Source organism: Pithys albifrons, chromosome Z, assembly GCF_047495875.1.
Source record: "Pithys albifrons albifrons isolate INPA30051 chromosome Z, PitAlb_v1, whole genome shotgun sequence".
Taxonomy (NCBI): Eukaryota; Metazoa; Chordata; class Aves; order Passeriformes; family Thamnophilidae; genus Pithys; species Pithys albifrons.
Genome location: NC_092497.1, coordinates 70815303 through 70829318, shown reverse-complemented (window position 1 = coordinate 70829318; position 14016 = coordinate 70815303). Strand labels below are relative to the sequence as shown.

The 14016-nt window shown below is 42.3% G+C and overlaps 1 protein-coding gene across 1 annotated transcript in view; it reads right to left on the bottom strand.

Moving 5' to 3' along the window:
- Positions 1-10449, bottom strand: part of SH3GL2 (SH3 domain containing GRB2 like 2, endophilin A1) — a 112979-nt gene extending 102530 nt beyond the window's left edge. Inside the window, exons 1-2 of the mRNA XM_071581319.1 lie at positions 10327-10449; positions 9852-10108 (exon numbers count right to left, since the gene is read on the bottom strand). Of these exons, the coding sequence (XP_071437420.1) occupies positions 9852-9896 (45 nt within the window). The 5' untranslated portion in view covers positions 9897-10108; positions 10327-10449. The remainder of the gene's footprint in view (positions 1-9851; positions 10109-10326) is intronic.
- Between the last annotated feature and the right edge of the window lie 3567 nt (positions 10450-14016).

Below are 14016 nucleotides of genomic sequence, written 5' to 3'. Positions count from 1 at the left end.
GAAGACGGCCAGCTTGGTTAAATAGGGAGATTCTGAAAGAAATCAGGGATAAAAAGAAAGTTTACAGACTATGGAAAAAAGGGCTGGCTACTTATGAAGAATTTACAGATAGAGCTAGGTCATGCAGGAAAAAAATTAGGGAAAGAGAAGTGGAATTTGAAGTAAATTTGGCTATTTCAGTTTAGGGATAACAAAAAGTCCTTTTATAAATACATTAATAACAAAAGGAGGGGCAAGGAAAACCTCCATTCTCTGTTGGACTTGGAGGGAAATATAGTTAAGGAAGATGAGGAGAAGGCTGAGGTACTTAACACCTACTTTGCCTCAGTTTTCACCAGTTAAGACAGTTGGCCCTCAAGACAACTGGCCTCTGGAGCTGGTAGACAGGGAGAGGGAGCTGAAAAGCCCTCCTGTATTCTAGGAGGATATAGTTAGTATCTTACTGAGCCAGCTGGATCCTAACAAGTCTATGGGACCAGATGGGATCCATATCAGGGTGATGAGGGAACTGGCAGAAGAGCTTGCCAAGCCGCTCTCCATCATCTTCCAACAGTCCTGACTCTCTGGGGAAGTCCCAGATGATTGGAGGTTGGCCAATGTCACCCCATTCCACAAAAAGGGCTGCAAGCAGGACCCTGGCAACTACAGGCCTGTCAGCCTGACCTCCGTGCCTGGCAGGGTTATGGAGTAGTTCATCCTGAGTGCCATCACACAGCACCTTCAGGGTAGACAAGGGATTAGACCCAGCCAGTATGGATTTAGGAGGGGCAGGTCCTGTCTGACCAACCTGATCTCTTTTTATGATCAGGTGACCCACCTGGTGGATGAGGGGAAGGCTGTGGATGTGTCTATCTGGACTTCAGCAAGGCCTTTGACACTGTCTCCCATAATATACTCCTGGAAAAGCTGGTAGCCCATGGCTTAGACAAGTGTACCCTCTCCTGGATTAGGAGCTGGCTGGAGGGTCGGGCCCAGAGAGTGCTGGTGAACGGAGCTACATCCAGCTGGTGGCCGGTCACTAGTGGTGTTCCCCAGGGGTCTGTGTTGGGTCCAGTCCTGTTTAACATCTTTACTGTGATTCAGATGAGGGGATTGAGTCCATCAGCAGCAAATTTGCTGATGACACCAAGCTGGGAGGGAGTGTCGATCTGCTGGAAGGCAGGAAGGCTCTGCAGAGGGATCCGGATAGACTGGAGAGATGGGCTGATTCCAATGGGATGAAGTTCAATAAGGTCAAGTGCCGGGTCCTGCACTTTGGCCACAACAATCCCCTGCAGCCATACAGGCTGGGCACAGAGTGACTGCAGAGCAGCCAGGCAGAAAGGGACCTTGGAGTACTAATTGACAGGAAGCTCAACATGAGTCAACAGTGTGCCCAGGTGGCCAAGAAGGCCAATGGGATCCTGTCCTGTATCAAAACTAGCGTGGCCAGCAGGACCAGGGAAGTGATCCTTCCCCTGTACTCTGCATTGGTGAGGCCACACCTTGAGTACTGTGTTCAGTTCTGGGCCCCTCAGTTCAGAAAGGATATTGAGGTGCAGGAGCGAGTCCAGAGAAGAGCAACAAGGCTGGTGAAGGGACTGGAGCACAAGCCCTATGGGGAGAGGCTGAGGGAGCTGGGGTTGTTTAGCCTGGAGAAGAGGAGGCTCAGAGGTGACCTCATCACTGTCTAGAACTACCTGAAGGGAAGTTCTAGCCAGGTCGGGGCTGGTCTCTTCTCCCAGGCACTCAGCAGTAGGACAAGGGGGCACGGGCTTAAGCTCTGCCAGGGGAAATTTAAGTTCGATATCAGAAAAAAATTCTTTCCAGAGAGAGTGCTCAGGCATTGGAATGGGCTGCCCAGAGAGGTGGTGAATTCACCATCCCTAGAGATTTTTAAACGCAGATTGGACGTGGCGCTGAGTGTCATGATCTAGTGAATGGACTAGAGTTGGACCAAGGGTTGGACTCGATCTTGGAGGTCTTTTCCAACCCAAACGATTCTATGATTCTATGATTCTATGATTCTAATATTCTTCATGCTTCACTTTTTTTTAGAAGTTCTTAATTACTTTCACAATGGTAGAAAATAAAATCAAATTCCATCCATTTCTGGTCAACGTAAGAAATTGCATGAAGCAACCAACAGAATACTCAATTAGGATGTGCCTCTAAGTACTGAAACCTCTGTTCATTTCAACCGAAGAAGAACCCAGTTCTAAGTAACTGTGTTTGCATGGAAAAGATAGGATTCATAGAGAAATACAAATTCAGCTTGTGAATTAGTTTAGAAAAATACACTCACTGTTCATCTCTAATGCCTTAACCAGTTCTGTGCACTTTGTTTACAATGGAAGGATGTGTCTTAAGTATGATGTCCTCAAATTCCTTTCCAAAAAAAATCAATTAAGTTGAAAGGCTGTTCTTGTACTGGCAGAAGGAAACCCATTCATTGCAGAGCTGTTTCCATAACATTGCAGCACTTCAAATTCAGGCCTTAGACTATGACGCCATAACTTCCCAAAACAGACAAGCTCTAAGTGACTCATCTGGAAAGGCAAACATTATTTTTGACATTTACACCTTATGAATTATTAATGGTTTCCTGCATCTATATTGATTTTGCATGAAAAAGGAATTTCTGGCATATACCTTGAAGCTGAAAAGTGTACAGATCACAACAGAACACAGCAAAACTATTAATTGGCTAGTACTGCTTAAAAGAGCAAGTCCTGTAAGTCTACTGAAAGTCATAAAAGATGACATCAACAATAATGTGCAATAAAATTTTCTTTCTTCAGAAAAATACCCCAACTTTCATCTCTTTTGGTACACATGTTCTGCTACCACCCTATTTTATTGTGGCTGCACTCTTACTCCCAGAAGCAGAATAAAACTGATGTCTAGTGCTTAAGAACATTTTAACCGGAAAATAAATTTTGTCCTTATTGTTTCTGCACAATAGTCACCAAATTTTATAACACGAATGTGAAAAACAAGCCCTACATCAAAATGTCTGGATAAACTCAGTTCACATTTAAAGACCTTGGACAGCCAACAGAAACTGGAATTTAACCAATCCAAAAGACTAACAACTGATATATAAACCCACAAATTATTAAAAATCAAATGGAAATTCACAAAAATATGAAGACAGAGGGTTGTAAATATTTTAACAGTGTTAAGTGTTCTGCTGTCATCAAAACAGAGGGAAATAAAGGGGCAAAGACAACATTTTTCTCTATTTTAGAACTTCTGCTTACAAAGAATTCAGTATTGTATCCTCTTTTGACAGCAATAACAAACCCAAGGAATACAGGACCAAAACACAGCCCGATGAAAATTATGTCAATGCTGACAACGATCCCAGCTAGTGGTACCTACCTATTCTGAAACAGATGTACATTCAATTCACCAGCCCTCCCCCAGTGTGACAGACCCACTACCCAAACCAGTGGTTGAATTTCTCATTCCTTCAGGAGGCCCTCTGGTAGCACACAAAACCACCTTTAAATGCTGCCACTAGCATGGTAACACTGCTGCTGCTGCCTCAGCAGCACCTTCACTGGGATCAAATAACACTTCTTTTTGTGATGGGCAAAGAAGGTAAGAGAAAACCACTGCCCTTTGGAGAGATCTTGCAACAACTACATCAGTACATTTTCTGTCTACAAAATAGAAAAAAAAATTAAAGCCTCCTTAGTTACAAGGATATGGCCTCCATCATGGACATAAGAGCATCATCAGTACTACAACTACATATCCATAATTCCTTCTGTCCAGGTCCACCACAGTAGTTTCTATCCACAGACAAACTGAAAATACACTGAATTTCAAAAAGCCACTTCTAATTTTTCATGTCTTCCCACGCATGTCTGCAGAGCCTCCATGAAGGGAAAGCTTGTGAAAAACATTAGCACAGTAAATATTCATTTCCCTCTTTTTTTCTCTGCTATGGAAGAAAACAAAAATAACTCTTAGCACTTCTGTGACAGACTGGATGGATTCCTGTGCCATGTGCTATAACTTCAGATTATAAAAAAGCTACTATTTTGTCTCCAGGATTAAGTGCAGGATTAGGTAAGAACTGAAGATTAGGTAATTCTGCTGTGGCAAACATCATTGCAATAATACCATACGTAGCTCGGTTTTCTTTTGTCTGAATACCATCATATATTAAGACAGGATCAGCATGACCACTGCCCATCAAGGGCCACTACGTGAGAAGCAATTAAGAACCAGCGTCACAGAAATTTCTGGAAAGCAGGAAAAGGGAGACTTTTTAATTCTGAGGAATGTTGTGCCAAGAATGTTTTGGCTGCCCCTGAGTGTACCACAGACATTCACTGACACAGGGTCATGAGCCTGTTTCATCAGGGCATTTCCCACTAAATGCTGCCCATACAGTTTCACTACAGATCTTTCACAGAGAGGCAACAGCTCCTTGAGGCCTGCAAAGCAGATTTCCAATGCCTTCCCTCCTGTAAAACTTTTAAAAGTCAAAGGCTTCACCAGCATGCTACTAGGTCTTGACAATCAGTATTAAAGTGCCTCAACTCTCCATCCTCGATAAGAAATGTGTAACATCAACCCAGCATCTCTCCCAAAACTGCAGCCAACAGGTACCTAAAACTACAGAATCTTCTGTGCAGTAATATCTGCAAAATCTGGTTACACTGTTTCAGGAGTATGCTAGTCACGAGAGCACATTTAAAAATTAAAGAGACTGTTTTGCATGAATGACCAAGAGCAGCCAGTTCTTCTGTGCTGTGTAATGTTTCCAGTTAAGATGGAAGTAAAGATACGAAACAAAAATCTGGTGCAGGCTGTGTTTTGAGCATAGCATCCATAGGTATTCTTTGCCTCCAGAGATCACTGGGAGCAAATTTACAGATGTGTGTGTCATTCAATGCTCCAGCTTTTATATACACACACTAACGTAAAAACATAAACTGCATTTATCAGGTGGAAAGATACTACAGTAATAGATGCTTGAGAAATCCCCACCAAAAAAAAAAAAAAAAGCCATTAACTCTTTTGCACACAAAGCACCAGGTCCTTCAATCAGATTTAGAAACAGGGTTTTCAACCGGAGCAGACTGTTTAAGCCATCAACTCAGAAGGGTTACACAGTATCCAACTAACAGGCAATTCAGATTAAAGTCGATTTTTCATCCTTTCAATTATGTAATATCAATAAAATGACACATGGGAATTATGCCAAATGTGAATAATGTATCTGGCAATCAAGCTAGAGTGCACAAATAGAAGGAATTTCCCTACCTGCTGTGGAAATAATCCTCTCTGCAGCTAAGTCAATATTTTTTCCAAAAATAATCTTTATTTTCAGATCAAAAATTTGCTCCCTTTCCCTCATCTCAAAATATGCCTCTCCATACTGAGAGAAATCAACAGCTTGTGCTGGTGCATGCTTCTTGAAGAGAGCTTTCTAGCAGACTGTTTGGGCCCTGTCCTCAGTGTCACACCACCCTGCAAATGACTCTCCTTCCTCCTTCCTAAGCTTGTTCATAGGTTTTCACATCAAGAGAATGAAGCTCATTAAGCACAACATAAGCAATACATAGCAAGTATTTGCTCTAGGAGAAGTACAGTGTTGTCCAGCTTCCCAGACAGATTTCCCTACCTACCTTTACAAATAGAGAAACTGATCATAATTTGGCGGGTGAGGCTGAGAAGAAACATGGAAGGAGATAAGCAGACTCAGCGTGAGCCCAGCTTCAGTCATGGTCAGTTGGAAAAGACAGGTGACATCATATGACTGGAAGAGCCCAGGCTGCAAGAATGCACAGGACCCACTCAATACTGCAGGACAGTCAGGAATAGATTTTGAATACAGGGTTGCTGGGGATTCAGGGAAATACTGATATCAACACGAAACAGTAACAATTGGTTAGTTGCAGTTCAAGAGTTTAGCAAGTGTGGAAATCACTTTGTATGTAAAGCATTGCTTCACTCATTCCAGTGAAAAATATTTTACAAACTTCTGACCAAGGAATTAAAAAAAACATTCAGACACATGAACCACAATTCAAAAATCATTGGACAAGGAGATTAATGTCCATCATACTCATATTCCTACTGATTTCAATGGAAACACAAGTTTACAGTTATGCACACCTTCAGAATATTTTTTCATCTGTGTTAAATAGTAGACACTCCTTCAGGACACTTTCTAAACATATTATCAATGTTTTCAAACTCAAGCTCAACCCTGCCTTAATCCTAATGTTCTCTTTTTTGCAAATGAACCTAGGCAGACAGGTCTGATCAATGCAGAATCCCTATGAAGGCCACAGAATTTTATGGGTAATAGCACAGCAAGGCAGGAGACTCATTTGCTTCTTATTAGTCACCAGGGCCATTCTCTTACTGGGCAATTCACAGGCTGCCTTGTTAAAAGGGAAGCACAGCACCCTCCACCTAAAAGTCAGGGCATCTAAACCACTGAAAATGATGAGTGGAGAAGTAATTTCTTCAGATATTTCTTTAATTATCAAACCTTCTTCTCTATAAAACTGTATAAACTGGTTAATTTTATATTGGTGTTGAGACAAATTAAATCATGTACCAAAAAAAAAGCAGAACACATAAACAGGCTTTTAAATATTACAGGCTCTTGGTTCAAATCAACACATAGAGATTGTTATTTAAAGTCAGTCATATTTATTCAGTGGTTTCCAGGGGAACATCGGATGTAGCCATTCCCAGAATTTTTGTTAATTTCTTTTTCTGTGAAATTATTACTTTGTGTAAGCTTAGTTTTGACTTTGCCTTACAACCATATTATGCAACGAATTCAGTGATGTGGAAAGAAAGCTCATGCTATTTTAAAACAACAGTTTAAATGCCCCAGACTGTCAAATCTGTATCACCCAAAGTGACTGTGGTAGTTTTAAAACTGTACACAAACCTGCAGAAGCAATATTCTCCCAGTCACACAGACAACTAATGGAAAAGGAGTCTGCATGCCTAAAGAGATCGGGACCATTTGGAGGCACAGCACTTTGTTGCTCATTTGTGGAAAAACACGTTTTAGAGCAATCTTCCTAGCTCCAGGATGTCTTACAAATTCGCAGCAGCATTCAAATGGCCTTACTTCTCCTCTTAGGTGCTCTGTGGATAATAGAAGTAAATGAATAATCTAACCTGCTCCATATTGGTCAATCTAGCATCTTGCAATTCTGTATTAATGTCATGACTTCCAGACTCAGCATGCTTTTGCAAACTCAGGACCATTTCTTCTAAACTGTATGATGCTGCACAGAGGTAGAACCATAAAAGTTTTTCTGAAAGGCAAAAGGGTGAAGACATTCTAGGTGGCGCAAACTATCCTCCTGCTTTTCAATGACTCACTGCTGTTGCAGTTGGTGCAAGGAATTTGACAGGCATTAAGTTCTTCAGCATGGTTTCTAAACTCACAGTACTTCACGCAGGTTAGTTTGACATTTTACAAGTAAAATAATTATGAATGAAAACAAAATCCTTACGTTGTATAAAACAATGTGGAAGTCACATTATTTTATGTTGACCTGTGGGAAGAAGGCTTCTGAATGAAAGAAAACCTTTTTCTGTACCACAAATTTTTACTTTTCACTGGAATAGTATTATGTGTTAACAATACTGTACACTCATTAACTCCACCTGTTTACAGGGTACTGTTGTTACAACAAGAATAATAGCACTAAAGATAGAATGAAATTAAACCAGAGAATTCAAGACTTTACAATGCTAAACTGGGTTAAATGACACAGACACCTGAGAAATAATGAGAAATAACTTGAAATTGTTCCTGATAGGACTTAGGACTCTATTACAATAACATTTCATATTACAAAAACATAAGTAAGAACCAAATTAATAATTTAGAATTTTTAAAACTTCAATTTGTTTGGTCCTATTTGGGAAGCTTCACTCATACCAGCAGTGTCAACCTGTATTTCATCTGGGGTTTAATGGCTGGGCAAAAGGATTATTCATCAAAGCTAAGTACTGGATTTCTCACTCATACTGCAAACATGCCAATAGGCAGTTTTGTCTTGAAATACACTTGTGAGTCATTCTCATGCATGCGTGTGTATTCACAGCCTGCATGAAAACAAACTGTGAAAGTCAAGGCTGAGGCCAAAAATCCCTGGGTTATCAGATGTCAGGCTGCTAAATCTGCATCAGAGAGTTAATATTTTGGTTCCAGACAGCTAAAACTCTTTCCTCCTTCTCAATGACGTTACTGCTGACAATCACTGTGAGAGTGTCATCTGAAGGACAAAAAGCATGCACAGACCTTTCACACCACGTTCCCTCAAAAGATGTTCCTCCCTGCTGCTGCAGACACATTCTCATTAGCTTACAGTAATGCAGAACTGAGATTCCTAGTACTAAAAGTGAACTTAAGTTTGCCTGCTTCTTAAACGTGGATGGAACAGACACTGAAATTCTTGTTTCCAGTACCAGATGTCAGTGCAGTAATGATGATTCCAGGCTTCTGATAGTACTGTAGGATGCAGCAGTAGAAACGACAAAGTAGCAGCAGCAGATGGGCATTGCAGCGTGGGCTCAGACACCTCTAACTGTTCCTTACTGATCTGTTTTGAGTACGGCAGTTTTCTTGTGAGGGTTATTTTACCAATGCAACACAATGTGGCATTAAAGGTGAGACACAATGTCATTCAATGCTAGCATGCGCGCATGATGGAACTTGATATAACTCATTGCCTTCAGAGTTATAACAGGTACCGGTGTAAGTGCCGGGTATTGGAAATCAGAATTTGGTCAAATACTTGTATTAACAATCCTTTTTTTAGGGAACATCTCCCCATAGTGCACAAGAGATGAAAGAGATGAGATGTACTAGAAAGCGCAGCGCATGGCTGTTGTGTCCCCGAACCTACAGACTGCTTGCAGTGACCTGCACAACAGACTGCTTGCAATGACCAAGACTGTTACTTGAAGATGCCTGCAATGGCAATTAGAAGGAAATAAGTGGAGATTTTGTATTTACTTGTAAACAAAAAAACTGCACATTGCACAGGTCTTCGTCTCAGATCTCTAAATCCAAAGCAATTCCACTGACTTTTATGAAACCATTTTAGATTTATGTCCAAACCATGCTGAGTCAGAACCCAATTCAGAAATTGTACTCTTGCAGATAATAGCACACAGATTTTGCATCATGAAACACTTCGAAGACTGGTGGAACACCCATACTGACCTTCCTGCAATATCACACTATGACTAAAGCAACAGAACCAGACCACATTACTCGGATTTCAGATGTAGTGTAGATCCAGAAAACAAAAAGATGATGCCCATTGCTGTTTTCCCAAAGTCAGGAATGCCTACGGAAACACGGTGCACAGCCCCTTGGTAGGGAAGGTTCGAGGGCCACGGCGGTATTTGCCTCAGCAGCCAACTCCGCGGGCTCTAAGCGGGGAGGACAGGGCAGTCCAGGACCTCCTCCCGCATCCCGGGAGGCTCTGCCCCCTGCCGCAGCGCGGCCGGTGTCGAGAGGGGGAGACAGACCTCCGCAGACATGCACCGCGCACCCACGAACACCCGTGCAGAACCACCCCCATCCCGTGCACATCCACCGCACACATCGGTTCACGCTCATGGGAAGCCGTGACCCACTCGCGCCGCAGGCACACGGGTGCAGACACACTCACAGCCCCTCGCACGCACGCTCATCACGCACGACCGGGCACAATATCCGCGAATCCCAGTCACTGCGCACCCGAGTGGAAACCCGCGCACAGCACACACCCGTACACACCCGTGCCTGCCCACGCACACGCCGCTAGCAGCGGAGCGCACCGCAGCGGCACGAACCCACGTGCGGAGAGGGGGCGCGGTACCTGCGTGGCTTTGTGGAACTGCTTCTTCAGCCCGGCCACCGACATGGCGAGGGCGGCGCGCTGCAGCCGTGCAGAGCAGAGAAGAGTGGAGCAGACCGGAGCAGACCGGAGCCGAGTGGAGCGGAGCGGAGCGGAGCGGAGCGGAGCCGAGCCGAGCCGAGCCGAGCCGAGCGGCGCCGCGCAGGTCCCGCCGCCGCGCAGCCGGGCCGCCCTCGCAGCCTGCCGCAGCAGCGCTCGGCCCAGGCTGTCAGACTGTACTGCCGGAGCGCCGTGACGTCAGGGCGGGCCGGGCCGCCTCCTGCCCGCCCCCTCGGGCAGGTGCCCCGGCACCCGCTGCCCTGCAGCTCCCGGGGCCGTCCCCGCCCCGTTGCACCCTGCCCCGCACCCCCGCCCGCCACCTCGTTCGGCGGGCAGCGTCACACACGCTCGACCAGCGGTGAACCCAGCGCTCCCTCCCGGGAGGTCACTCGCGTACCACCGCGTCCGTCTCGGTCCCGGGCGTGGGCGTTCTCGGTCCTCCGTCCCTGCGCGGACCTCGGCCTCACTTCAGCATCCTCTCCGGCAAGGAACGGGATTCCAGTCCGCGCGGGACATCATCCGCAGAAAGGCACCCGAAGGGGAGAAACTGGCGGAGCAGTAACGGGGACAAGAGAGTGAAAGCTGTAGCAGAGGGAATGTCAGCGTGGTCTAGATAGCTGATGAAACGTTTCTAGTCATGCCGGCTTCTCTGTGCCCGATCGTGCCTCGTTGGACCACAGATAGTAGTCGAACGGCGGCTATTTAGTATCCCTCAACAAATGCTGTTTTCTTATATCTCAATGTCAATGATGTACAGAAAATCAAAGCTAAAGTCTGCCTGTTCCAGCCTGCTGGTGTGGCTGTTGGCTGGAGGGTAAAAGCCTAAAACCCAAATAAAAATCATGTACTTTAGCAGTTAGTATTACAAACACTACCAGAACAGTAATCAGTAATTATTAGGATCTGCCAGCAAAAGACTAAACGTGAGCAATGTGATCCAAACACAATGATCCTTCTCTGCAGGCTGGACAATCACTGTGTGTGCTGCAATTTAGCACAATCAAGATGCGCACTCACATAAAGGTCTTGTCAGCTGTTTGAAAGCAGTCATGCTATGCTGTCTTTCTAGTTCCATCACAACACTCATCACTCAAGCTAGTTAGATGGGGTGACTGCATTTTCAGAAGCACCTAAAGCTGCTTCTAAAATCTATGTGGGCATGTCGTGGTGCCCCATGCAGGCTTGTTGCCCCAAGCCAAGATGCACTGGTGCACTCTGCAGGCCCCCATGCCATCTCAGCTTTACGACGTATGGGGAAAGTGATGATGCCACACACCTGGGCACACAAAGGCAGTACATGCCTCTGGATCACTGAATTCAACTGATACCATGCAGTTCTTGGAAGCGACTTGCAATGAAGGAAAGGATCTCAAATGCGAGTCATGTCACTGCTTTTGGAAACAGTACCAAAGTTGTTCTGTGTGAAGAATGACGAAACTAGAATATCCCTCTGCTCCCTGAAGAGTGGAAGATGGCAACAGCCTTGTTCTGCACATAACCAAAGTCACTGCTTTCTGGTCTAGCCCCAAGTCTGTGTAGAAACACTTCCATCCACTCTAGTATTATTGTTTTAATGGATGAAAAATGAGATCATATAGAGATGCTAGGCAAGGACTGGGAGTATTTATTGCTGGGTATTTTGAAAGAGTACATTCCTGTCCACTACACATTTTAGGTGAACACTATATAAATACAAAATAAATGGGAGATAATGGACATATAGAGGGCCACCAAATTCAGTTTTCAGTTATGAACTGAAGATACAATGTTTCAAGCATATTATGCCTCAGCAGCTCCCACTGTCTGTTGAGTGAAATGATAGTATGATGCCTGGTAATAAAGCAGCTCAAATAGTAGTTGAATATCTTTGTTCACCTTATATTACTGCTTGTGCATGTGTGTATTCTCACAGTTGAATCTGACACTTTTACTTGTGCTCATGTTTCTTTACTTTCATTTCTTTTGCCTTTTTTTTTCCTCTTCTAGAATACCTATATTCCTGGAGTGGAAAGTATTATCTTTATTAAAACACAATTCATGTGTATTAGTGTCAATGGACTTAAAACTACTTTGAGTAAATTAAATGGTGACACTTTTCAGCCAAAGAGAACTTAATTTAACACCTACTCTTCCATATATTGTCACTTCTTCTCCTGGAGGAATCTATATGAATAATGCTTTGAAATCAGCTTCAGTTAGATGACTTCTGATTTCAATAAACTGTAGCAAGTGATAACAAATTATGTTTGCCTACAATGTATCACATCAGATTTCAAAATACTTGTATGTATTTATGAAATCATATATATGAATGTATACATATTCCAGCTCCAAATCTCTTTTTAACATGAATAGAAAGAATAGGACAAGCATTTCTTTTTATTCCATAGGGAAAAATAAAAAATTCCGACAATAACTTAAGGAAGTTGCCATTGTTGCATCTGCAAAAAATAATCAAGACTTTTGTACTTGCAATCCTAGTCCTTGGCTTTTGTGCACTGTTGTTATTAGGTTGTTAAACACTATAGTTTTTACATAACACAGTTGATTTTGAAAATTTTGAACTGCATTCTCATTTTGAAAGTCATTTGGTGAAATAAGTGGAGACATTCTCTTCAGTAGGTCTTCAAGAATTTGATTTGTACTACAGTTGATATGGCTCCTTTTTTTCTTAAAAATTGGTTAGCTAATATTTCAACAGCACAAAGGCATGTAAAGCATAATAAAATCACTTGGTAAATTGCCTATGATAATAAAATGCTAAAAATACAATAAAATATTAGCATAAAGCATTTGATCCAGAGAATGCAAAAAACCAATTCCAGGAGAAGATAGAATGGCTCCTAGGTACTTGCAGAATGTGCAGTGGAAGCAAATCACTCTGTTCAGCACTTGGGTAATAAAATCAAATTGAAAAAAAAACCCAGAAGGTGAATATAATAAAAAAACCAAACCAACAAACAAACAAACAAAAAAAACCCCAAAACAAAACAAAAAAATGAAACAAAACAAAACCCCTCCAAAAGCCCAACCACCAAAAAATCCAAACCAAACTAAACAAAAAAAAAGAAACGAGGCATTTGAAATACAGCAAATAAATAAAATATGTACTTTGAGTGGTCACTCATATTTCACTAGGGAAGAATTTGGATAAAATTACTTATGGCGTGCTGTGTCAATGATTTTACATGAAAACTTTGTTGATATTGTCTTCACAGTTCTCACATAAGATGGGAAAACGTAGAAACTCAAGTCTCCACAGTAGGTTTAGTTAATCATTCACAACTGATTAGGAACTGTGTAATTCAGTCAGAAATTAAGTCAGAAACTAAAAATCAGAGGCCTTGTTTGAAGTTTAATCCAGGCTACACTTCTAGTCAGCTAACAGAGATGTTGGAATTCAAAGAGTGTAAATAAACAAGCGCCAAAAAGTTGCATGAACATTAAACCACTGCTTAGTTTGAAAAAGTGTAAAGATGACCATGACACATAAAGAAAACTAATAAAAAACGTGTTATTGTCTTATCTCTTAAAAAACCCCTTAATTAATTCATTGATTAGGAAATATCTTGTCAGCTTCTGAAGGTAAAAATGTACACAAGACATATGAAATAAATTGCATGCAAAAAAAAAAAGCAAACATCTATCAAGGAAGGAAGTAGAACAGAAAAACGTCAATAACCCAGATCCTTTTGCTTGAGTTATGTGAGCCATTTAATTTCACCTCACAAAAACTAACAAAGTAAATAAGGATTAACAGGATTTTTCCTGTCAATTAAGTATTATTACTCGTCCGACCACAGCAGTTTATAGATTGAATAGATGAATTTTTTTGTTTGTTTCAAGCCTAACAGAGATCATCCCGGTTCAATCCTGATAGATTTACTTTCCCAAAACATCTATTTCAAGTCTCATGGATTTACAACTTCAGTTTTCTTTCTTAACAGATGATTGACAGATGAGGCTTCCTATAATGTCCAAGAGTTCTCCTTTATAAAATACCCAAAGTTTAACTGAACACAGTACTATTACTCCTCAAATTGTGTTTAAGCACTGCAGGTTTTCTGTCACTATGCCCAACAGAAAA